This window comes from Gekko japonicus, unplaced genomic scaffold (assembly GCF_001447785.1).
Source record: "Gekko japonicus isolate JY-2015 unplaced genomic scaffold, Gekko_japonicus_V1.1 scaffold1795, whole genome shotgun sequence".
Taxonomy (NCBI): domain Eukaryota; kingdom Metazoa; phylum Chordata; class Lepidosauria; order Squamata; family Gekkonidae; genus Gekko; species Gekko japonicus.
The window spans coordinates 192,507-218,859 of record NW_015165875.1 but is presented as its reverse complement, the minus strand read 5'-3'; the positions used below and the strand labels follow the sequence as shown (position 1 = coordinate 218,859).

Below are 26,353 nucleotides of genomic sequence, written 5' to 3'. Positions count from 1 at the left end.
TTTACCTTCCCGGCGGCTGCGGCTGCTGTCGGGAGGCACCTGGGAGTGGGCAAGACCCTGCCTGCCTGTCGCAGAGGGTGGTGGAGGGAGCCGGGGAGCTCCACGTTTCCATTGGATATTTCAAATGCTTTCGGCACAAGTTGTAATTCATGCCGAGCAGAGCCGCGGGCCCAAGCCAGATGCGGGGCGGTGATTCTCCGTGCAGAGGCTCTCGGTGGAGGAGGCCGTGCGGAGAGGGGCTCTGGGGCTCAGGATGTGTCTCATGCCTGGAGCCAGGGCCTTCCTCCTCTGCCGCTGCTGCTCTCTCCCCTTGCCAGGTTTCTGCTGCAAGTTGGACGGCTGCCACGCACCCGACTGCTGTGCCAGAACCAGAGGTATGCGCCAGGGAGGGAGGGGTACCTCAATCTCCCCACCCCACGTCCCCGGGATGAAAGGTTGCAAGACCAGGCCCAGAGGCACACAACTTCTGCCTTGGCAAGGGTGAACCGAGGGGTGGGGTGGGTGGGGGGCTGAGAGCCTGCCTGAACTCACAGCCCTGAGAACTCCCTGCCGTGGAGGTTTGGGGAGCCGCTCAAGGTCACGAGTGAACCTGGCTTTGCGGCAGGGGTGGGAGGCGGATCCCCAGCTCCGTCACAGACTAGGCCCTTGGCTCCAGGCTCTGCCCGTGTCCAACCTGAGGGGCTTTGCTCCTTTGTTCCGTACTACTCTGAAGGTGGCCAGCTTTGGACTAGGAAATCCCTGGAGATTGTTTTTTTGGGGGGTAGATCCCGGGGAGGGCAGCGTTTGGGGAGTGGCGAGACCTCAGTGGGGTATAATGCCGTAGAGTCCACCCTGCCGTTTTCTCTGGGGGAGCTGGTCTCTGTGGAATTCTGGGAGGTGCCCAGGCCCCACCTGGAGGCTGGCAAGGCTAATGTCTAAAGGCCTCCCTGCATCCGACTGGAAGGTTTGGGCCAATCCTGAGAGTGTCAGTGCTGCGGACGTGTGCAGTGAGTCCGTTGGGTCTGTGGTCAGGATCTCAGAATGGTTCTCTTCCTCTGTGCCCTGGCTTTGGCAGTGCGGCTCTGCCTGGAGATGCACAAGAGCACCAGAAGAGCCCTGCTGGGTCAGACCAGGGAGGGTCCCTCCAGTCCAGCCTCCCGTCTCACACAGGGGCCAGCCAGTTCCTCTGGAGGGCCAGCCACAGGGCAGAGAGGCCGAGGCCTTCCCTTGAGGTTGCCTCCTGGCTCTGGGATCCAGAGGTTTAGTACCTCTGAATGTGGAGGTTCCCCTCAGTCACCATGGCTAGTAGCCATTGATAGACTTCGGCCCCGGTCGCATGGGAGGCTTTGATCCGCAAGAGGGACGGATAGGGGGCGCAGCAAGTGGGCGCGATCATACTGCAACATCTGGGAAGCGGCGCACACCCGCCCCTGATCCGTCTCTTCCAGCCAAAGATGCAGATCAAATAACCCCTTACAAAACACTACTACTTACCTGAAAATCCGCAGCAGGGGCGGCCGTGGGATCGCCAGCGCGCCCGTCTCTGGCAGCATGCGCAGGCGCACACATGCACAGTGGGCCCAAAGGGGGTTGCCTTCCCCACCATCCGTTGCCCCCCCCCCGGGAGCAATTGCGCGGCGGCTCGGGGGATCTGTCTGCTCCCGCCGCCGCGCATCTCTTTTGATGCGGCTCAAAAAAGCCGCACTTCAGCCGCACCTTTTCCTCCAGTGTGACCGGGGCCTTCATTGTGCATCGTTTGACGCGGTCCCTATGTGTGCAAACTCATATAAATGAGCACATGCAAAACACGGGGAGGGGTGTGTGTACTTGCCCCTTCAGTTGGCACGAGGGGCCTGCTTGTCAGCTGAACTCACAACTCTCTCTGTGTGCGTGGCTGTACAACACACAGGCTAGCAGACTGAGGCTATGGAGTCATTTCAACATGTGCATGTGTGACTGTGTTGGCCTCTGTTCTGTGGGCTTGCAGGTGTATGGCAAGAAAGGTGGTGTATGGCTTAGGGTTGCCAGCTCCAGGTGGGGAAATTCCTGGAGATTGGGGGGTGGAGGTAGCCTGGGGAGGGTGGGGTTTGGGAGGTGGTTCAACATGGAAGTATAATGCCATAGAGCCCACCCCCTGCGCCCGTTTTCTCCAGGGGATCTGATCTCTGCAATCTGGAGACCAGTTGCAATTCTGGGAGATTGCCAGACCCCACCTGGAGGTTGGCAACCCAAGACTATGACGTTTCTTGCTGCCAAGACCACCATGTTCTCTCAAGGGCCCAACAGAATGATGTGCTCATGTGTGTGACTAGGTGCCACTGTCCTATGCAGTGAAAAAGAGAGGAGAAGAGACTGGATTTATACCCCATAGCCCTTCACTACCCGAAGGAGTCTCAGAGCGGCTTACAAACACCTTTCCTTTCCCCCTCCCCACAACAGACACCCTGTGAGGTAGGTGGGGTTGAGAGAGCTCTTTCCAGAACGGCTTCTGAGAGAACAGCTCTGAAAAAAAACTTGTGACTGACCCAAGGACACACCAGCAGCTGCATGTGGAGAAGAGGGGAATCAAACCCGGTTCTCCCAGATTAGAGTCCATGCTCTCAACTCCCAACCACTACACCAAACTGGCTGTTCCCTGTGTGGAAATCTCCATGTGTCTGTCAGAAAGGAGTACTTCCTACCGAATGGAAAGATTGACGGGCCCCAGGAGTTCATTTTCCCTTTCCCGGTATCTCACCTCCTGCCTTTGAAGCTGGGCTTGGACCAGGGAATTGCGAAGCATGCCGCATATTTCTCAGTCCCTGACATGTTCAGACTCTGCCCTGCCTGCATTTCGTGAGCAACTAATCACACACCGGGAGAGGGAATCTTTCTCCCCGTCTGCCAGTCATGGAAGAATCGCTTCTGCCTCAGCATTTCTGCTGAGATCTGCCTTTGGGCAGCTGTTTCAAGCCTCCTTCTCCAACTGTGCTGATTTAGGAGTCTGCTATCCGGTTGGATCTCACTCTGCAGACTGTTTTTATGGCCCTAATGAATCCAAGACAAATACCTGGCTCTGTGTTGTCTTTCCTGTCTTTCAGCTGCCACCATCATCTCCCTTATAGCCCTTATAGCCTGCTATAAAATGTAACACAACATACCACAGATATAAACGTTATAAAGATGATTTCAGATGCTGAATGGCAACAGCAGGCATGATTGGATTAGGTGTGATATGCAGAGGGGAAGTAGGTGTGGGGATATCAGTGTTGGTAACGAGACAGGAAACCAAGGTCTCAGTTCTATCCAGGAGGATTCAATCCAGGAGGATGCACAGAACAAATGAACAAAAGTCTGACATTAGAAACCACAACGTTCAATTGCTGACCTAAGTGTAGCAGTGCTCTTACAAAGGAATTTCAAAGGGGGATTAGAAAGAGAGACTGCTGAATTGCATCCTCCTGGACTGGACTGAGACCTAGTTTTCCTCTCTCATTACCAATGTGTGCTGTTATCATTTGGCATCGGAAATCACTCCACTCTCCAAGATATAAGGACCAATCCAAGTGTTCTAATTCCTACTCAGGATCTTTTTGAAAGAACATAAATCTAGATAGGAACAAAGAAATCTAATAATTAAAAAAACAACTTTTCAGAATAAGCCAAAATAATTTTCTCAATGTACATTGTGCTTGTCAGAAGACTCTATCCGCCTCTCTCCCTCCAAACAAGTGTGCTTGCACACAAAAGCTGATAACAGCAATAAAACGTTGTTGGTCTTAAAGCTGGGACTCCAATTTTGTTCTCTTTCTCTCTCTTTCCTCCTCCTCCCTTTCCCCCCCAAAAAGGAGCAGCAGACCCAGAGAAGAAAACAGAAGCGATTTATCTGTGTGTCTCTCTGAGAGAGAGAGGAGCAGGCAGGCAGGCTTGTCTTTTTATCTCTCTGGCATGAAGCAGCCATGAGGCTCTCAGTGTGTGTGTGTGTGTGAGAGAGAGAGAGACGGGGAGGGAGGGAGACAAGAGGCAGGAAGTAGGAAGCAAAGAGCCACTGAGAGAGCTGGGGGGAAAGCAAACTAGGGTGCAACTGCAGTGGCAGCCCTGGGAAAGGAAGCAGGAGATGGAAGTTGCTTGGGGGCTGGTTTTGAGCCCTGTGCAGGCCTCATCCAGCCTGCGGGCTGCACACTTGACATAGAGTCCACCCTCCATAGCAGCCATTCTCTTCAGGGGAACTGGCCTCTGTACCCTGGAGATCAGCTGTATTTTTGGGAGATCTTCAGGTCCCATCTTGAGGATATTAACACTAAAGCACCATGTAATGAACAATAGGAGCTGCGGTGGCTCAAGTGGTTAAGACGCTGAACTGCAGGCTGTGGAAGGTCGGTAGTTCAGCAGTTCGAGACCTGAATGTGCCACATGACGGAGTGAGCTCCCGTCTCTAGTTCCAGTTCCTGCCAACCTAGCCATTCGAAAGCAAGAAATTGTAAGTAGATAAAAAGGTACCACTTCGGTGGGAAGGTAACAGCGTTCCGTGCGCCTTGGTGTTTACTCATGCCGGCCACATGACCACGGAAATGTCTTCGGACAGCGCTAGCTCTTCGGCTTTGAAACGGAGATGAGCACCGCAACCCTAGAGTCGGACTCGACTGGCTTTCGAGCAAGGGAACCTTTACCTTTAATGAACAATAATGTAATCTTAACTCAACTGGGAAAAAAAGTTTTTTCTTCTTCCAATATATTGGTATTTATAATGCTAATTTATTATTACACAGTCACAATAACTGCAAAGTAAATTAAATACAAGACATTCAAGAATTTTCTTCCAGAAGTACAATGTTTGCCCCAAAGGGTTATAAGTTGACATGAAAATCTAGATGAAATGAAGATGCAGGAAATGAGTAAGACAATGAGAGCCGGCGTTGACTCATTTCTGCTGCCTTCCTCGGGTTTTACAGAATACAAGAAATGTATGATTCTACAAGTGCAAAATTGAAAAACAGTAATAGTAAAGAGATATACAAAATTGAATTAACAAAAAATTATAATAATAAGTTCTTTATATAACTACCTAATGTTTTCAGTCTGTTATATATTGTAAACTTCAGTATGTTCATCAAATAATGCTGAAAAAGATCAAAATGGATTTACTATACTGGCCATATGAACACTAATACATTTTAAGTAATAATAAATTTTAAATAATGCAGCGACCTCCTCACCCTGCCAGCTGTGAATCTTGTTAGGCTGAGTGCCATGTTTTTGAGAATTTGACTAACTTTGGCTTGGGACTGGGAACCAATAGTATATGGGGGTGGGTGGGGAAGGGGGGTTGTTAGTGTGACATCACTTCTGGGAAAATCTGGAAGTGATGTGATGCCGCTCTAGGAAACTCTATAGATTTAGAGCCTGTGGTGATTCCTAGAGGGACGTGTTGCCACTTCTGGGTTTCCCATAGACGTGATCTCATGCTGTTGCCTTACAGTGATTTCTAATTCCACACACACACCCCAGTGGCCCTTGGAATGCCACTGGGCTATAGGAGCCGAGGCCATGGGATGCCCTGCCCCTGCTGGGAACGTGAGAGCCCGAAGAAGGACCGGGACTCCAGTCCTCCAGCAGCCGATGCAGAGCTTCTTTCCCAGATAAGCATCAGCACAAAACAGTCTCCTGCTGATTTCTTGCAATACTGGTGTCAGCAGTGTTCCCTCTAAGCTGAGTTAGTGTGAGCTAGCTCACACATTTTTAGCCTCCGGCTCACACATTTTTGTCCTGGCTCAGGAAGGAGGTCTCCAGAGCAAACTGGAGTAGCCAACGTGCTACTTATGCAGTAGCCAAGTCGCTCGCTCACAACTTTAATGCCAGTAGCTCACAAAGTAGAATTTTTGCTCACAAGACTCCACATCTTAGAGGGAGCATTGCTGGTGTGACCTTTCTTGTCATCCTGGGTGGTGTTCATCCACTGGAAAAGGATGCTGTGAGGTCCACCTCAAAATAATCCCACCTCAGCCCCCATCCCACTTTAGGCACTGGTCAAGGGCATAGGTGTCACGGCAGGACCAGGGGGCGTGACACAAGCAAGCAAAAGTCCAGGAACAGTCCGAGGTCAAGCCGGGCAAACCAGGTAGCAAGGTTCAAGCAGGTTTAAATCACAGTCCAAAAGCAGGGTCAGACATACCAAAGTTTCAAGTCCATAAATCACAACAATACCAGAGGAGTCAGAGATGAACGCAGGGTCAACAAAGCCAAAGGTCAAAAGCCGAGGATCAAGCCGAGAAGAATTCCACAAGGTCTGGAGCAGAGATGCAAGGATTCAGGTCCTGAACAAACGACGTTGCCAGCACAAATGACTGCTGGCAACAGACTTGCATATATACAGTGCTAGCTAATCAACTCATTAGCTAGCCAGGAGTGAGGACAGGATCCTGTCAGTAATCAGGGCTAAGAGATCTTCTGGCACGCATGCGTGCATTCTGCCTTCGCTCTCTCAGCTGTTGTCTTCTTACATTCCTGAGCCTGGTTACAGGTGGAGGCGAGTCTGATGATGAATTACTGGGCTGCAGCAGAGACTGATCCCTTGCAGGTGTTCCCTGGGAGGCTCTATCCTCCTCACCACTTAGATAGCTTTCAGCTACAGGATCCAGTCTTTGCCTTTCTGCTGCAGTACTGTCCTCAGGAGCCTGTAGGACGTCCTTCTTCACCCAAAGAGTGATTAACACTTGGAATTCACTGCCACAGGAAGTGGTGGGTGCTACAAGCATGGATGGCTTCAAAAGGGAATTAGATAAGCATATGGAGCAGAGGTCCATCAGTGGCTATTAGCCACAAGGTATAGCTAGGGGCTCTGGGGCAAGTGATGCTCTGTCTTCTTGGTGCTTGGGGGGGGTCAACAGTGGGAGGGCTTCTAATGTCCTGGCCCCACTGCTGGACCTCCTGATGGCACTGGTATTTCTGGCCACTGTGTGACACAGAGTGTTGGACTGGATGGGCCTTTGGCCTGATCCAACATTGGCGTCTCTTATGTTCTTATGTTCTTATGTGATGCCTCTCTAGGAAACTCTGTAGATGTAGAGCCTGTGGGGATTCCTAGAGGGACGTGTTGCCACTTCTGGGTTTCCCATAGACGTGATCTCATGCTGTTGCTTTACAGTGATTTCTAATTCCACCCCCCACCCCCCAGTGGCCTTTGGAATGCCACTGGGATGCCCTGACCCGGCTGGGAACGTGAGAGCCCGAAGGAGGACCGGGACTCCAGTCCTCCAGCAGCCGATGCAGAGCTTATTTCCCAGATAAGCATCAGCACAAAAACGCATTGCTGATTTCTTGCAATACTGGTGTCAGCAGTGTTCCCTCTAAGCTGAGTTAGTGTGAGCTTGCTCACACATTTTTAGCCTCCGGCTCACACATTTTTGTCCTGGCTCAGGAAGGAGGGCTCCAGAGCAAACTAACTTATGCAGGAGCCAAAGTGCTCACTCACAGCTTTAATGCCAATGGCTCACAAAGTAGAATTTTTGCTCACAAGACTCCACAGCGTAGAGGGAGCATTGCTGGATTGACCTTTCTTGTCATCCTGGGTGGTGTTCATCCACTGGAAAAGGATGCTGTGAGGTCCACCTCAAAATAATCCCACCTCAGCCCCCATCCCACTTTAGGCACTGGTCAAGTGCATAGGCACCCAAACTCATACTGGCGTTATTAACTGTGGATTTCAGACCCAATTCCTCTGGCAGGTTCTCTTGCCGCTGAGTGCAGCATGACCCAGTCACCCACCCCACAACCATGTGAACAGAAGGTAACTAAAGATCAGGGCTATTTTTGGGCAGGAACGCACAGGAACGGAGTTCCGGCTGGCTCCCGAGTTGGCCACGCCCAACAGGAACTCATTAGCATAATAGGCCACACCCAACAGCAGGAACTCATTAGGATTGGCTACATGAGGGGTGTGTGGCCTCACATGCAAAGGAGTTCCTGCTACGAAAAACAACAAACAAGGTCAACAGAATAAGAAGCAAAAGGTGGGTGTGGCTGGATGACCACACTTCTGGTAACATGGGGGGTGCGGCCTAATATGCTAATGCGCTGTACTATCAGAGGTTTGGCCTAATATGCTAATGAGTTTCTGCTGTTGGGTGTGGCCTATTATGCCAATGAGTCCCTGCTGGGCTTTTTCTCCAAAAAAAGCCCTGCTAAAGATAATAATTATTGGCTTCTCCCCTTTGGCAGGCATCTTTGGTCAACACTTGGAAGACACGATCCAGCAGGAGAAGAAGTACGGGCGACACCTGGCTCCGCTTTTGGTGGAGCAGTGCGCAGATTTTATCCGGGAGCATGGCCTCTCTGAGGAAGGGCTGTTCCGTATGCCGGGGCAAGCCAATCTGGTGAAAGACCTGCAGGAGTCCTTTGACTGTGGGGAGAAGCCGCTGTTGGACAGGTGAATAGGCGTTTGCTAATGAGTTCTGATGGAGAGAACCAAGGCCCTCCAATTTTCAGCTGAAATTCCAGGAGATCTCCTGGACCCACCTAGACATTGGCAACCCTGTTCTGGGCAGGTGCTTCTTCCAGGGCTGACCCACCCCTTTCCTTCCTTGTCTTCTTGCAGGAATACTGATGTCCACACCGTCGCATCCGTCCTGAAGCTGTACCTCCGGGAGCTTCCAGAGCCCGTCATTCCATTTGCTAGATACGAAGATTTCCTGTCCTGCGGGCAACTACTCTCCAAAGACAGAGAAGAGGTCGGTGGGCCGTGTTGAACTTCACTGCACTGAGAGAGGCTAGGCTGTGTGGATGTGGGTTTGTGTTGTGCAGGGGTCATTTCCTGCAGGAGCGCACAGGAGCAGAGCTCCGGCAGTAAAGAGCCCAGGGGGCGGGCACATGCAACAAGCCCCTCCCCCTGCTCCCAGCAGCCCTCAGTCAGAGCAAGAAGCAGCCAGGTAAGCTGCAGAGCTCCCCCCCCCATAGTCCAAAACAGTCCAGTGGCCCCTTTAAGACCAAGTTTTATTCAGGTACAAGCTCTCCCTCCTCTGCAGGGACAGATCCACACGTTCCCCCCCCCCCAATAGCTAGCAGTTCAAAACAGTCCAGTGGAGCCTGAGTGGTGGGTGTTGCCTTCTGACACACTTCCGGTGATGTCAGGGGGTGTGGCATATGCAAATGAGTTATGCTAATGAGCTATGCTAATGAGCTCCTGCACCTCTTTTTCTACAAAATGACTCCTGGTGTTGTGTATTTTGTGGCTGGATACGATATCACACTTGTACCAAGTAGTGAGCATGCAAGATTCCCTGCTTTCCTTCCTGCTGTGCTTCCACCTGGAACAGTGGTGAGTCTGTGTGCGCGAGAGGGCTTTTCCTTCCCCAGCCCTCCCCATTCTCTCTTTCCTCCAGTAGCTGCCACCTTTCAGGCTCTGCCCTTCATTTCACTATCTGTAGCTTGAGGCACAGGTAGGGGCTGTGTGTGTGTGTGAATTGCTTCATATACCCCCAAGAGCCAGTTTGGTGTAGTGGTTAAGAGCACGGACTCTAATCTGGGAGAACCGGGTTTGATTCCCCACTCCTCCACATGCAGCTGCTGGCCCACCTTGGGTCAGTCACAGTTGTCTCAGAGCTGTTTTCTCAGGGGCAGTTCTCTCAGAGCTCTCTCAGCCCCACCGACCTCACAGGGTGTCTATTGTGGGGGAGCAGGGCTTCCCCCCCCCCGGAAAAAGAGGTGTCGGAACTCTCAAGAGGGAAATGAAGGAGAAACACACAGGCAGAGGTCATTTCGGGGGGGAACGCGGGGGAACACAGGCCCCCTGCTTCCGGCCTCCCCGCTTCCAGCCCTCATTCAGCCAGGAGGAGGCAGGAGAAGAGGGAGGGTAAGTTGCTTCCTCCCCGCCTCTCCCCACCCCTGCCTGCCTGGGGCCAGGGAGGGCCTTGGCGGGGCTTCCTCACACTCCCGCCGGCCTTGCAGGTCCACCGCCGGGCCCCTGATGTCAGGGGGTGGGGCATATGCTAATGAGTTATGCTAATGAGTTCCCCTAGCTCTTTTTCTACGAAATGACTCCTGCACACAGGAGTCATTGAAACAATATTATTTTCATGTGCTATGGACTTTTGTTGTTGTCCAGGGGTCTTCTGATATCTTTCTAGTATTTCCTTTATTTACACAGACAGAAGAGCAGTGTGGGCTGGGCAGAAAACAGGCACTCCTGTGGGGAAGCAGATCAACCAACCCACATCCGATCTCCAGAGAGTGTGACCCTAAACCCCCCCCCCCCCGGAATCTCTCTCAGGGGTTCATGCACAGAGCAGAGCGTGCTTCAGAGGGAGTCCAGAGGGGAAGAATGAATCATAGCCATTAGGAAGCGGGCAGGAGACCCCCTCCAAGATGCAGGCTAGGGTTCACAGTGCACTGCCATGTAGGACAGGGAGGGGCTGCCCCCTCCCCCTTATACAGAGCCAGTTTGGTGTAGTGGTTAAGTGCGCAGACTCTAATCTGAGAGAACCAGGTTTGATTCCCCACTCCTCCACCACTTGCACCTGCTGGATGACCTTGGGCAAGCCGTAGGTCTGATAAGAGCTGTCCTTGAAAAAGAGTGGTTTCTGTCAAGAGCTCTCTCAGCCCCACCTGCCTCACAGGGGGTGTCTGTTGTGGGGAGGGGGAGGGAAAGGAGTTTGTCAGCCGCTCTGAGACTCCTTTGGGTAGTGAAGGGCCATGGGGTATAAATCCAATCTCTTCTTCTTCTTATACAGGCACACTGGGCCTGTATCTGTGTCGAAGGTGGGGCTAGGTAGCCAGTGCTGCCATTCTTCTGTCAGGTGCTTGGCTGTGTATTGGCAAATGGTCCGTGGGGTCCTCTGTTCACGCCTCCGCTGTGGTCTTGTCTTTCAGGGCACCCAGGAACTGGCAAGGCAGGTGAAAAATCTTCCACAGGCCAACTACAACCTCCTCAAGTACGTCTGCAAGTAAGTGATGCTCCTGAGAGCTCAGGGGAATGCCGGCCCAAGCGACCGCCTTTGTCTCCAAGAGGTGGAGGCAGGTGCTCTCCCCCAGAAATAGGAAGCTACACTCACAGACAAAATGACAAGAATCACAACTGTAGGGGAGATTCTGGCCTGGGAACAAGAATGATTTCTCCCCGGCTTGGATAAGAGGAATGGGAGCTAGGTGAGTGAACAGGTGTGCTCTATGGTTGGTCCAAGGGTTAGGTCAGAGCTCCGGGCCCCTGGGGTCATTTTCAGATACCCAAGGGAAGGAGGAAGAGCCTCATGGCTGGGGAGGCGGAGTATCCAAGGGAGCCTTTTTGCCTCACTGAGCTGAGAATTTCGGAGGAAATTGCAGTTGGCTTGTGTTAGGCCAGCATGAACCTTTTGCTCAAGAACACTAATGTGAACCGAGGTTTTTGTCAGTAGGACTCATTCGGTCTAGACGTACCTTAATTAACCACGGAGAGCTCCTGATCAAAGGTTTGGGGCTAGGCGAGGTGAAAGTTGTACTGGTCCAAAATCAGGATCCAAACTGCAGTCTACGTAATAGTTTTTATTAGGACCAGCTACAATGACACTGGAGCTGTGGTGGCTCAAGTGGGGAAGACGCTGAACTGCAGGCTGTGGAAGGTCAGTAGTTCAGCAGTTGGAGACCCGGGTGCCGCATGACGGAGTGAGCTCCCGTCTCTAGTTCCAGCTCCTGCCAACCTAGCAGTTCGAAAGCAAGAAATTGCAAGTCGATAAATAGGTACCACTTCGGTGGGAAGGTAACAGCGTTCCGTGCGCCTCGGTGTTTAGTCATGCCGGCCACATGACCACGGAAACGTCTTCGGACAGCGCTGGCTCTTTGGCTTTGAAACGGAGATGAGCACTGCAACCCTAGAGTCGGATTCGACTGCCGTTCGAGCAAGGGAACCTTTACCTGTACCTTTACAATGACTCACAACAAGGTACAAGCTCAAGCAAAATGGAGGCCTGGTGGCGCAATGTAGTATGACTGGGATATACCACACCATATCCCCAGAGGAAAAGATATCAAGACCCCATATCTCCCCACACACACACACACACAAATGACAAATGGTTTGGGGTGGAGAAGTGAATCAGTCTCTCCCATCTGTTCACAATCATACCTTTGCTGCTTTCAAGTTAAAAAAACAACCAACCAGCCAAAATCTGTCGAGCAGGGAGGCAAGCAAAGCTGGGACCTGAGCCAGGAGAATGAAGGAGCTGGCGATTAGTAAACCACCTATTTTTCTTTCTTTTTTCCTCTTTGGTGGGGGCTTGTCAAGATTCCTTGATGAAGTTCAGTCTCACTCCAGCTTTAACAAGATGAGTGTCCAGAACCTGGCTACTGTCTTTGGTCCAAATATCCTCCGCCCCCTGATAGAAGACCCAGTAACGATCATGGAAGGTAGGCATGCTACATTCCTCACGTGCAGACTTATGGGTGAATGTACAGAATGTGCAGGCAACATTCTGCTGTTCCCCCGCCCCCAAAGATGGTGCCTAACGTACAGGTAGAATTCGAGAGCAAAAGAGTGGGAAGCTGCAAAGGAAAATCATTTATCGATCCACAAAGCTAATGAGAACATTTACTTACTTGAGGACTTATTGACCTTCTCATTTCTCACAGAGACTCAAGGTGGATTACACAGTTTTAAAACAATGCAATAAGATGGTGGGATACATAAAACAAGCAAGGCAGTTTCAAATTTTCACAGACATTAAATCCAGGGGTCATTTCGTAGAAACAGAGCTAGGGGAACTCATTAGCATAACTCATTAGCATATGCCACACCCCCTGACATCAGGGGCCTGGCGGTGGACCTGCAAGGCCAGCGGGAGTGCGAGGAAGCCCCGCCAAGGCCCTCCCTGGCCCCAGGCAGGCAGGGGTGGGGAGAGGCGGGGAGGAAGCAACTTACCCTCCCTCTTCTCCTGCCTCCTCCTGGCTGAATGAGGGCTGGAAGCGGGGCGGCCGGACGCAGGGGGTGGGGCTTCGTCATGTGCCCCGCCCCCTGCACCTCACCCAGGGGAATTCCTTTCCCTTGCGTTCCCCCCGAAATGACCTCTGATTAAATCCCTTATTCCCTTTACAAAAATGCCCCCCCAACACTTCTGTTCATTAACTTTTGCGGGCTGCTACCTGTTCAATGATTGGCTCCAGGCCACCTGGGGACCCTCTTGAATTATGTATATCTGTTTGCTTTGCGCGCTTATTGCCAGTTCTAACACGAGATGTGTAAAGACAATCTGCGTACTTCAGTGTTTCAATAAACTTTACTTCTTTGCAAGAAAGTTGCTGGGGACTGATTGCTGCAGCAATCTGACCGTGCCTTTCCTCCAGGATTTTAGCTTCAGCATTCTGGCTAGGGTTGCCAGCACCAGGTTGGGAAATACCTTGAGATTTGGGGGTGGAGCCTGGGCAGGGCAGCGTTTGGGAAGGGGAGGGACTTCAATGGGGTGTCATGTCATAAGATCCACCTTCTGAAGTGGCCATTTTCTCCAGGTGAACCGATCTCTGTGGCCTGGAGATAAATTCTGACTGTGGGAGATCTCCAGCTACCGCCTGGAGGTTGGCAACCCTGATTCTGGCAGGGAGGTGAAGTGGGCAGCTGGGTGGCCCCCATAAAGCACGTGCCTTTCCCTGAAATGCTGCCCGTCTCCCTTCCTGACGAGCGTCCTGTTTCCCCTGCAGGCACTTCCCACGTTCAGCACTTGATGACCATCTTGATCAGCGAGCATCGGCAGATCTTCGGTGCCTCTTCGGTGGACAGATCGGGAGTTCCGGCGGACAGCCCCGCTTCCGACTGGATCTCAAGGGAGGGCAGCGGTGGGAGCAAGTGGAAAAACAGCATTTCGGGCCCTGTTTGCTTGCCTTCGACGGGAGCCTCTTCCCCACTCAGGGCCCCCATTCTGGAGGCCCCCGGCCAAGGAAGCTGCAGTCAGGCCACCAGGAGCCCTGGCACCAGAGAGCAAACTCTAGCACCTGGGAGACACTCCTTTTGCCAGCAGGGAACGAAGTCACTCAGTCCCCAAGGAGACAGGTCTTCTGCGGATACCCCCAGTTTACCTTCTGGTGGGAACTGGCTTTGGAATGGGTTGTGTTCTCTCCAGAGCCACCGAAAGGCCCCCTTAAGAGGGCAGGCCGGAGACTCCACTTCCTCTCACAGACTCTCCATCTACGACAACGTCCCCACCGCCAGTCTCTCTCTTGGCCCGTCGAGCAGCTCCGGCACCTCCTGGGAAGGCTCTCTGGCGGGGGAGTCTGTCATCAGCTGTGCCGCCTGCAGGGCAAGCGACTCCTCGGCCCTGGGCTCTCTGCAGACGGAGTGGGCCACGCGGGGCTCCCTGCCGCACAGTGTTGGATACCCGGAGAACAGCACTGAGCGGTCTGACACGTGCTTCAGCAGCAGCAGCGGCAGCGAGCTAAAGAGCCTGGCAGCTGCTTCCAGGAACTCTGTCGCCTGCTCGGGAGCCCTGCAGAGCCTCGTGGTGGAACTGAAGGCAGAGCTGAGCAAGCAGAGGATTGAGTACGAGGCCAGTATCAAAAGGTAAACTTGCTCTGGAAGGCAGAGAAGGAGATGTGAGAGAGGTCAGGCGTGACCCCATGGGAAGTGTGGGAGAGTTCGGGTTGCCAGGGAGTGTGGGAGAGGGAGGGCCTTGCCCCTTACCATCCATCAGCTGGCCAGCGAGACGACTTACCAGCAGCGTGGGAGGCCTACATCAGTGTCTGAGCGTTGTCACCAGCAATGCGGTGCAAGGTCACTTCCGGTGCACGCTGGAGCGACATCACATGTGGGGATGGGTCTGGTATTTATGCAAAACCTCTATGGTAAAAATGGCCTCTGCCATAGAGTTCTTGCCCGAATACCAGAGGGTCCCCATGTTGCCATCCATGCGGTGGTGTCACTTCCAGTGCATGCCAGAAGTGATGTTGCTGCGTTGCAACACTGGTATAGGCGCCTCCCCCAACCCACGGCTAGTAAGGTCCCCCCACTGGTTGCCACTGGGGTACTTGGCAAACCTAGGGAGATCCAGTAGGATTGCCAAGTGGCACTTACCTTGCCGGCGGGGGACTCCCGTTCGGATCCTGGTGCGTACACGCGCGAAGCGCGCGCGCACCGCATGCACATCACAGGGAAGTGACATCATGACGCCGGGCACGCTGGGGGCGGGGCCACGACCAGAGGAAAATGGCCATGGCCCCGCCCCAAGCGTGCCCGGCGTCATGACGTCACTCCCCTGTGACGTGCACGCTGGGGCGGGGTTCCCCCTGGGGCCCAATTCCCCAGCATCGGGAAACGGGCCTCTGGGGTGGGGGGGGGATTTCCGCCCCCCGGGGAGACTTGGCAGCTCTAAGATCCAGGCAACCTCTTTCCTTTGAGCTTCAGTAGTCTCTAATTATATCCAAAACAAACAGGGGCCTGCAAGGACTTGTGGGGGAGGGGAACTAATTTTCCTCTCTATACCTTGTGGCTAATAGCCACTGATGGACCTCTGCTCCATATGCTTATCTAATTCCCTTTTGAAGCCGTCCATGCTTGTAGCCGCCACCACTTCCTGTGGCAGTGAATTCCATGTGTTAATCACTCTTTGGGTGAAGAAGTACTTCCTTTTATCCGTTCTAACCCGACCGCTCTGCAGTTTCATGGAGTGCCCACGAGTTCTTGTATTGTGAGAAAGGGAGAAAAGTACCTCTTTCTTTACCTGCTCTTTCCCATGCATAATCTTATAAACCTCGATCATGTCACCCCTCAGTCGTCTTTTCTCCAAGCTAAAGAGCCCTAAGTGCTTTAACCTTTCCTCATAGGGAAAGTGTTCCAACCCTTTTATCTTTTGAGTTGCCCTTTTCTGCACTTTTTCCAAAGCTATAATATCCTTTTTAAGGTGTGGTGCCCAGAACTGCACACAGTATTCCAAATGAGGTCTCACCATTGATTTATATAGGGGCATTATGATATTGGCTGATCTGTTTTCAATACCCTTCCTAATAATCCCCAGCATAGCATTGGCCTTCTTTATTGCAGTCACACACTGTCTCGACATTTTCAGTGAGTTATCTACTACGACTCCAAGATCTCTCTCTTGATCAGTCTCTTCCAGTTCAGACCCTATCAACGTGTATTTATAGTTAGGATTTTTGGCTCCAATGTGCATCACTTTGCACTTGGCCACACTGAACCCCATTTGCAACGTTGACACCCACTCGCCCATCTTCTACAGATCACTTTGGAGGGCCTCACAATCCTCACTGGTTCTCACCACTCTGAATAATTTATTGTCATCCGCAAATTTAGCCACTTCACTGCTTACTCCCATCTCCAAATCATTAATGAACAAGTTAAAAAGCAGTGGACCAAGTACTGATCCCTGCGGTACCCCACTGCTTACCACCCTCCACTGAGAAAATTGCCCACCTACACTCACTCTCTGTTTTCTATGAACTAGCCAGTTTTTGATCCATAAAAGGACTTGTCCTTCTATCCCATGATTTTTGAGCTTACTTAGGAGCCTTTGATGAGGAACTTTATCAAAAGCTTTCTGGAAGTCAAGGTAAATAATATCTATTGGATCCCCCTTGTCCACATGTTTGTTCACCCCCTCAAAGAACACTAACAGGTTAGTGAGACAAGATCTTCCCTTACAGAAACCGTGCTGAGTCTGCCTCAATAGGTTTTGTTCATCTATGTGCCGCTACCTTCCAGTCCTCAGGAATGGAGGCAAATTTTAAGGAAAGAGTACATATTTTTGTCAGGAGATCCACAAGTTCACATTTGAGTTCTTTCAGAATTCTCGGATGTATGTCATCCGGGCCTGGTGATTTATCAGTTTTTAAGTTGTCTATCAGTTTTAGGACCTCCTCTCTCATCACCTCAATCTGACTCAGGTCTTTCAACACCCCTCCCGAAATCAGCGGTTCTGGAGTGGGCAAGCACTTCTCATCTTCCACAGTGAAGACGGAGGCAAAAAACGCATTCAGCTTCTCAGCCATTTCCCTATCATCCTTCAGTACTCCTTTTACCCCTTGGTCATCCAAGGGCCCCACTGCCTCCCTGGCTGTTCTTATGTATTTGAAGAAAGTTTTATTGTTGGTTTTGACATTTTTTGCTATATGCTCCTCATATTCCCTTTTTGCCTGCCTGACTACAGACTTGCATTTTATTTGCCATAGCCTATGTTCCGTTTTATCAGCCTCACTGTGACTAGCTTTCCACCGCTTAAAGGAATCCTTCTTACCTTTTACAGCTTCCATTACTTTGTTTGTTAACCATGCAGGCTTTTTCCTATACCTATCTGTGCCTTTCCTAACCTGCGGCATATATTTTTTCTGAGCTTCGAGGATTGTAGTTTTAAATCGTCTCCAAGCTTCCCCGATGGTTTTGAGCCTTTCTACTTTTCCTTTCAGTTTCTTCCTCACATGTCCCACGTTTTCAGTTTAAAAGAATAATACTAGTCTCTTTATTCTAGAACTACGACCTGGATAGGAAAGATGGGAGATAGGATAGTATTCTGGTCTAGCTAACTAAGGATGGACTTGGATGGTGAGAGGCCATCTGGGTCGTGGTGCCGAGATGAGGACCGCATGTGTCCTCCCTCCTGGTGTGTGCAGGACGAAGAAGTGTGTGAGAGAGAATGAACAGAAGGAAGTTGTTCCCTGAGATCTCCATGCTACCTATCAAAGGTATAGTGACAGGGGAGTGAACACAGGAAGGGAAAGTCGATGTGCCACAAAGTCTGGAGGCTGAGACAGGGACAGCGCCTTCACTTCCAACACAACCAACTTGTCTTTGCATGTGCCACTGTCTTCAGCTTTCCTTCCTTCCCTCCCCCTGGCAGCCTCTACCAGGAAAAACTATTGCCCAGTTTTTGCCAGCCACCAGGCCATACCCAGTTGCCCAGTGTGGAGCCCATAAGAACTTGCTGGGGGCACCTCATTCCCCCCCCCCCAGGCCACCCAGTGAGCTCTAGTGACAGAATGGTGTTTCAGACCTAGGTCTTCCAGATTCTAGTCTGAAACCGTAGCCGCTACACCACACTTGCTTTTGTGGGGTAGCTGCTGTTGAACAGCAGCAAGGAGCGAAGACCGCGTGAGTCATGCAGGTCAGTTGGCGGCAAGTTCCTCAGTGGTTGCAGCAAGGCCTGGCCCCAAGCAGCTCTCCCTCAAAGTCCAAAACAGCCCTGGCAAGGGCTCACCCACCCTCACTGAGAGAAACCAAGGCTTGAAGGCTGTGTGGTTGCTTAGCAACAGCTGTTGAAGTCATTAGTTTCTTTGGAAGTTGCAAGTATGTGCCAGACGTTTGTCATGTCTTTCTGTCTTAAGGCAAAGGCAAACTCTTGCCAAGATTTTGTTATTCTGTTATTGAGGCCAGTTTTTTTCTCTGAGTAGAATTTCTCTGAGTATTTATTGCAGAGCTCAAAAAAAAAAGTTTAAGTAAGCAGTTTTTTCCATTCTGCTTATTGTTTCATTCAGTTTTTTTCATTCTGCTTATAAACCCGTAATAACACAGAACCAGCAGTTCTGGTCACCACACCTTAAAAAGGATATTATAGCTTTGGAAAAAGTGCAGAAAAGGGCAACTCGAATGATAAAAGGGTTGGAACACTTTCCCTATGAGGAAAGGTTAAAGCACTTAGGGCTCTTTAGCTTGGAGAAACAACGACTGAGGGGTGACATGATTGAGGTTTATAAGATTATGCATGGGAAAGAGCAGGTAGAGAAAGAGGTACTTTTCTCCCTTTCTCACAATACAAGAACTTGTGGGCACTCCATGAAATTGCTGAGCGGTCGGGTTAGAACGGATAAAAGGAAGTCCTTCTTCACCCAAAGAGTGATTAACACTTGGAATTCACTGCCACAGGAAGTGGTGGCAGCTACAAGCATGGACGGCTTCAAAAGGGAATTAGATAAGCATATGGTGCAGAGGTCCATCAGTGGCTATTAGCCACAAGGTATAGATAGGGGCTCTGGGGCAAGTGATGCTCTGTCTTCTTGGTGCTTGGGGGGGTCAACAGTGGGAGGACTTCTAATGTCCTGGCCCCACTGGTGGACCTCCTGATGGCACTGGTATTTCTGGCCACTGTGTGATACAGAGTGTTGGACTGGATGGGCCTTTGGCCTGATCGAACATTGGCGTCTCTTATGTTCTTATCTTAATGGTTTTTCCCCATATTTGAGCATTCTGTATCGAACCAGTTGTTCTTAAATTGCCCTCTGCCATTCGATCTTCTGACATTCCTGAAGATTCAGTTTGCTCCGGTGCTCTATAGTGTTCAGGACGGCCTCTGTGTCTTTTGGTACAAGACACTTTCCCCCTGAGCTCCAAAAGTGGCCCCCCCATCCAGCACCTGCTGTCATTCATTTTGAAGCGTTCAAGTCCATCTCCGACCAATACTGGCTGCACCCCACAACCCCATGGAGCTTCAGAAACAAAGATACCGAATATAAGTGGTTGGTGCTGTCACTTTCTGGAAGAGCTGTATATACCGGTTTTACTGCCTGGAGCTCTGTAAGGAAGAAAGGAGGCTAACATGTGTTTTAAATAAATGAAATACATCACATCACATCCGTCCAACCTATGCTGGAGATGTGGAAAAAATGTAGGAACGTACCTCCACATTTGGTGGAGATATGATAGAATTCAGACATTTTGGGGGGAAATTGCAAAAATATTTTTAGAGATTCTAAAAATCAATATTCCTCTAATACCAGAAATATGGTTGCTCAATATGATCCCGGAAAAACTAAAAAAATATACCCAAATAATCACATATTTCTCAACCGCAGCCAGAATATTGATAGCAAGGCGATGGAAATCAAAAAATATACCTCCGATAAGAGAACTTCAAAATAAGATACTAGAGATAGCTGAAATGGACAAACTGACTTTAATATTACAAAATAAGCCAGAAGAAGAATTTTGGACGAGATGGGATATAATATATGACTGGCTGAAGATGAAGAAGTTATAGTAGGAATGGAAAATGATAGCTAAAAATACTAATTGTTAAACTAGAAAGATGAAACTTGCTTTTGGAAAAGTATGAATTCTAAAAGGATTCGTTTGAGTTATTTGAATGTTTGTTTAAATTGACATTAATATTATAAAATAAGTCAGAGTAAGAACTATGGACGAGAAGGGATAGAATATAAGATTGGCTGAAAATTAAGAAGTTATAGTAAGAATGGAAAATGCTAGTTTAAAATATTAATTGTTAAAATAGGAAGATGAACTTTATTTTTGGAAAAATATGAGTTATAAAAGAAAGGTTTGATTTATTTTAATGTTTGTGAAACTGAAAATAAAATGTTTAAAATAAATAAATAAATAAATAAATCAACCACTCTGTAGGCTTTATTCGCTGTTTTGTTTTGGGTGAGACTAACTTTCTTATGCTGCCTCTTTGACATTTTAAGGATCGAAGAAACAAGCGCAGAACTGAGGAAGCTGGTAGCAAAACTGGAAGATGAGCTGGATCGAGAGAAGAAGAAATACCGGTTGCTGGAGATCAAACTCAGGAACGCTGAGCGGGCCTGTGAAGATGCGGGCAAGAGAAATCAGCTCCTGCAGAAAGAGATGGAAGATTTCTTTGCGACGTTAGGGGATTTAACGGCAGAAAACCCACTGGCCAGAGCACCTAAGTAAGAGAGGCAGCGCACGGCACAGTGCCTCCCACCCCTGCCATTCCACTTCCTTCTAGCAGGTATAAAAAGGTAAAGGTAAAGGTTCCCTTGCTCGACAGGCAGTCGAGTCTGACTCTAGGGTTGCGGTGCTCATCTCCGTTTCAAAGCCGAAGAGCCAGCGCTGTCTGAAGACATTTCCGTGGTCATGTGGCCGGCATGACTCAACACCAAGGCACACGGAACGCTGTTACCTTCCCACTGAAGTGGTACCTATTTATCTACTTGCAATTTCTTGCTTTCGAACTGCTGGTCGGCAGGAGCTGTAACCAGAGACGGGAGCTCACTCCGTCATGCGGCACACCCGGGTCTCGAACTGCTGAAGTACCGACCTTCCACAGCCTGCAGTTCAGCGTCTTAACCACTTGAGCCACCACAGCAGGTATGCCCTCAGGATAATGCTCCAGCGGTATGCAAAGGCCTTTGCTATTCGACAGGTCTACTGGGATTGTTGCACTTGGGGCTATCAAGGAAACTGATAGTCTGAAGATAGAATAAGAGATGCCTGAGGGAGAGGTGGAGACACGCATCTCATTTCAAAAGGACATGGAGCCTTCGTCGGACACAGTTGTGTTTGCATTTTGGTACCGTCTCTTTGGAAGTGGCACCGGGCACAGTTGCAAAGGGCCGAAGCCCAGGCAAGGCACAACCCTCCACCAAAGGCACACACGCAGTAGTCTCTGGCTGGAGGGCAGGAGATTCTGTTGGCCTCAACATCCAGCTGATCTGTTAAATTAAAATGAGCTTGAAACCTTCAGTGTGATTCGTTCCTGGTTGTTTGCAACACACTTAACGGTGAACCATGAGCTGTAGCCGCGAGCAAGGAATCCCGCAGGGTGGTAGACTGAAACGCAGTCATCTCTGCGTCACTCCTGTTGCATCTACCTGTGAAATTCTGCTGGGTGGGGGAGCGACAGGTTCCTCGGGCACAGTATGGTCCAGCAGGAGTGCTCTTCCAAGTCTCAGGGAGGGGTCTTTCCCAGCCCTGCTCCCTTTAGAAACTTTGCATGAGAGCTGTTAGCAGAGCCAAATTGCTCGCTCACAGCTTTAATGCCAGTAGCTCACGAAGTAGATTTTTTGCTCACAAGACTCCACAGCTTAGAGGGAACATTGGCTGTCAGGGGGCTGAGATGAGTCTTTGAGTGGGCAAAGTGTACACTCAACAACTGGGCCATCCCCGTCAGCTTATTGGGGGATGTGGGGTGCATAAAGGTGTTCCAGTGTATCTCTGCGTGTGCATCTTGGGGGCATGTGGAGCCCTAAGCTTCCTTTCCTTCTGTGGCTGTCTTCCCCCTCAAACATGGTGCCCCTGTGTGACCATAATGTGAACAGTGACCATAATGTTATTGAGTTCAGCATTTGTCTAAATAGGGAGTTGCCCCCAAAAGACCAGCACAACCACTTTTAACTTTAAAAGGGGTAACCTCTCTGAAATGAGGGGACATGTGAAGAGGAAACTGAGAGGAAAAGTAGAAAGGGTCAAAACCATTGGGGAAGCTTGGAGACTATTTAAAACTACAATCCTAGAAGCTCAGGAAAAATATATATACTGCAGGTTGGGAAAGGCACAAATAGGTATAGAAATAGGCTTGCATGGTTAACAAACAAAGTAATGGAAGCTGTAAAAGGTAAGAAGGATTCCTTTAAGCGGTGGAAAGCTAGTCTCAGTGAGGCTGATAAAACGGAACACAGGCTTCTACCCTGGGCTCGGGATGGAGACGGGGCTGGTTGCCCTCACAGACAATCTCTGCAGGCAGTCGGATGAAGTTCCTCCGGAGGTCCACCAACAGGGCAGAGAGGCCGAGGCCTTCCCCTGATGTTGCCCCCTGGCTCTGGGATTCACTGCCCCTGAATATAGGGGCACTGCCGTTGCTTCAGATTCTCTCCTTTAATTTCCGGGACTCCTTGGAACGGTAGGACCAAATTTGCTTTCTCCATTTGCAGCTGCAAAAGTTGTGACTCTTCCGTAGCTTGTTTCATTTCCAGCTTTTGCACCTTTTTCTTAACTTTTTTAGTATTGGCGTCCATTTCCTTCATCTTCTTCGTCATTTGCTCCGTTGCGTTTAAAGGTTTAGTCAATTGTAGCTGCTGTGAAGCCAAGCTCTGACCAATTGTTGACAATTGTTGCTTGATATTAGTCATCTCATCCAGCAGAGGGCGCAATGAATCTGCCAACATTTTGGAAAGCTCAGTGGTCTCTTCCGTTCGAGGACTGCCCACTAGTTTTGCTTTCAACAGTTTGTCCTTATCCGGTTTCTTCCCCGCCATCTTTTTGGATTTACTTTTCTGAAAGTTGCTAAAGTTTCTGGTATTTGCCCAAACGCTTATCTGCACTCTGGTAAGTCTCTCAAAACATGTTTAAACGCTTAGTTTTTCCGCTCCCCCCTCTTTATTTCCGTGTTTCGTCTATGCATTTGGGAGGAGCCCCTTCCCCGCTCGCTTTCCGTCGCTCATTAAGGGGCAGCTTTCTTTTTAAGTCTTCATACTCGCTTCAACCCGACTCACAGTTTATTGCTGGCCACGCTTGGCATCGTTTTTTTCGCCCGATCTCCCGGTCAGCGACGCTATGTCCATGCGGACACTCAGCAGCAGGACCTTCGGGGCGGAGGAGCGCCTCAATTCTCCGCCCCTTTTACCAAGGGTTAGGGTTAGGGTTAGGACCCGTCGCACCCCCTCCTACACGCTGGTATGCAGATTGCATCCCTGGAATGTCCAGGAGATGCGTCTGCCTGCGTGTTGCCATAAACCGGAAGTAAACTAGAACGCTGTGGACTGGACTGTGGGATAGCTAGGTGGACAGGGAACTTGTTGGAGAACCGCAGAGAGTAGTCAATGGCATTTCATCCGAATGGAGGGAAGTGTCCAGTGGGGTACCACAGGGCTCAGTTCTAAGCCCAGTACTTTTCAATATTTTTATAAATGATCTGGAGGATGGTGGAGAGGGGCTACTCATTAAATTTGCAGATGACACTGCAGGTAATTGGGAGATGCTGCCTGAGTTTTGTCACGTAAGCATTTTGGATTTCCTTCTCCCTTCCTTTGTTCTAAGATCAGATGGGAACATCCATCTTGGTGCTACTGGTAACCAGCAAGATGTAGCTAGATATACTGTTTTTTTGTTTTATTCCTCCAAGTAACCCTCCCTAATATCTTAGTAAACTTTTAGTTAATTCACATCTTTGTGCTGCATTTTTTTTTTTTTTCTTCCAACAGCATGCCTGGGTAAACAAGCAAAATTGCCAACTATGTTTCTGGTAAGGCTCTTGCTCTTTTAACAACAGAAGAAGAGCTGGTTTTATACCGTCCTTCACTACCCAAAGTATTTTCAGAGTGACTTACAATCAACTTCCCTTCCTCTCCCCACAACAGACACCCTGTGAGCAATGCTCCCTCTAAGCTGTGGAGTCTTGTGAGCAAAATTTCTACTTTGTGAGCTGCTGGCATTAAAGTTGTGAGTGAGCGATTTGGCTACTGCATAAATTAATTTGCTCTGGAGCCGTTCTTCCTGAGCAAAGACAAAAATGTGTGAGCCGGAGGTTAAAAAAACTGTGAGCTAGCTTACACTAACTCAGCTTAGAGGGGACATTGCCTGTGAGGTAGGTGGGGCTGAGAGCTCTGAGAGAACTGTGACTGACTCCAGGTCGCCCAGCAGGCTTCATGTGGAGGAGGAGAGGGGAATCAAACGCACTCTTAACCACTACACCAAACTGGCTTTCACTGCAGACAGGCAGAATCCTAGTCTACAGAGGCAGTTTCTGTCAGACATGCAAGTATTAAAAGTGTATGAATCCAACCAGGAAGGTCTGGTAAAGGTAAAGGTCTCCCTTGCTCGAAAGCCAGTCGAGTCCGACTCTAGGGTTGCGGTGCTCATCTCCGTTTCAAAGCCGAAGAGCCAGCGCTGTCCGAAGACGTTTCCGTGGTCATGTGGCCGGCATGACTAAACACCAAGGCGCACGGAATGCTGTTACCTTCTTCCCACCGAAGCGATGCCTATTTATCTACTTGCAATTTCTTGCTTTCGAACTGCTAGGTTGGCAGGAGCTGGAACCAGAGACGGGAGCTCACTCCATCATGCGGCACACTCGGGTCTCGAACTGCTGAACTACCGACCTTCCACAGCCTGCAGTTCAGTGTCTTAACCACTTGAGGTGGAGGGGGGATCAAATACAGCCTGGCCATCCTAAAAGGAAAGGAGCAGTTCAAACAACAGAGATGTGAGTGTGGGATAGTGGTTAGCGAGTTGGACTTGGATCTGGGAGACCCAGGTTCCCATGCCTGCTCATCCATTAGGCATTTGGGGTGACCTTGGGCCAACCTCGGCCCCTCGGCCTGCCCTACCTCATAAGGCTGTTGTGAGGGGAAAGTGGGAGGAGGAACTGCCCTCAACTCCTTTAAGAAAGGTCAGCCTTATGCTGAAGAAATAAATAGCAGGTTAGACAGAGAACAGAGTTTGAGTCCAGTGGGCACCTTCAAGACCAAGAAAGTTGAATCCTGGGTATAAGCTTTTCGTGTGCATGCACATTTCTTCATCCCACCGCAGCAGAATTTCCTCCTCCTGCTGCTGATCAGTTCCTAGCAAAGGATGCACAGTAGGGTTTCCCGACTTCCATGTGGTACTTGGATGTCTCCCACTATTACACTTGATCTCCCGACTGCTGAGATCAGCTCCCCCTGGAGAAAATGGCTGCTTTGGAGGGGGGGGGGCTCTGCTGAGGTCCTTCTCCTCTCTCCAAACGCCACCCTCTCGTGAGTTGTGAAATTATATTAAAAAAAGAGACAAAGCAAACATATTGGAAACTAAATACAAGTTTATCGCACCATCAAAGCATAGCAAATGAAATAGAACAGGTTATTAAAAATTATTTCCTTGAAAATAATACTGAAGATGTATCTCCTATTATGATATGGGACGCTTTAAAACCGGTTTCGCGGGGACACTTGATTTCCAAGGCTTCTCATCTTAAAAAACAAAAGCGACAAAAAAAGAGAACAATTACAAGTGGAAATAAAAGAATTGGAAACCACACATAAAGTTACAGGAAATGCCAAAATATATAAAAAATTGTTAGCATTAAGACGTGAATTAGATGTATTAGACACAACACAACACAAACACAAAAAAAATCTGCTTTATTTGCAACAGAAAACATGGCAAAATAGGCGTGCAAAACAAAAAAGAGACTCAAGACTTATTACATCGATTAAAGAGACAAACAAGGTAAAATGCAATTTGAAACAAACGCCACCCTCTGCAGGGTCCACACCCATACCCCCGCCGCCAAATCTCCCCAAGCCCCATCCTCCACAGGGCGGAACCCCAAATCTCCAGGTGCTTCCCAACCCAGAGCTGGCAACCCTCGCTCCCCTCCCCTCCTCCTGCTTGGGAAACCCCTGGAGAATGATTTCGGGGGTGGGGCCTGAGGAGGGCGGGGGGACGTCAGTGGGGTCCAGCGCCACGGAGTCCACCCGACAAAGGCAGCCGCTTTCTCCATGTGAACGGATCCCCAACTACCACAGCAGCAGCGCTCCAGCCACCACCTGGAGGTTGGCAACCGCGGAACACCACTCCCCCGAGAGAGCCGCCCGGCCTGGGCAGGAGGAAGCGCGCGCGCATGCTCCTCTCCCACGTCACCACGGCAACCGCAGCCGGGCCCCGTCTTCGGAAGCCATCTTGGATCCCGCCGCGCCGCCCCGGTTACCATGGAGACCGCGAGACGCAGGCCGGGCCTGGTCCCTCGAAGGCCGCCGGCGGGAC

General features: G+C 50.1%; 1 protein-coding gene across 1 annotated transcript; it reads left to right on the top strand.

The window, feature by feature from the left end:
* The first annotated feature begins 218 nt into the window (after nucleotides 1–218).
* On the top strand, nucleotides 219–20,591 carry LOC107110488 (rho GTPase-activating protein 22-like). The gene is made up of 7 exons (XM_015411273.1): nucleotides 219–374; nucleotides 8,176–8,383; nucleotides 8,552–8,684; nucleotides 10,822–10,895; nucleotides 12,209–12,330; nucleotides 13,615–14,470; nucleotides 20,335–20,591. The coding sequence occupies exons 1-7, from the start codon at nucleotides 254–256 to the stop codon at nucleotides 20,561–20,563; spliced, it is 1,743 nt and encodes a 580-aa protein (XP_015266759.1). The 5' UTR covers nucleotides 219–253; the 3' UTR covers nucleotides 20,564–20,591.
* The last annotated feature ends 5,762 nt before the right edge of the window (nucleotides 20,592–26,353 follow it).

Excerpts from the sequence above, each read along its gene's own strand:
- LOC107110488 (XM_015411273.1), top strand. The coding sequence starts at position 254 with ATGTGTCTCATGCCTGGAGCCAGGGCCTTCCTCCTCTGCCGCTGCTGC. Across the intron at positions 375-8,175 it reads CTGCTGTGCCAGAACCAGAG|GCATCTTTGGTCAACACTTG; the intron begins GTATGCGCCAGG and ends CCCCTTTGGCAG. Across the intron at positions 12,331-13,614 it reads CCCAGTAACGATCATGGAAG|GCACTTCCCACGTTCAGCAC; the intron begins GTAGGCATGCTA and ends TTTCCCCTGCAG.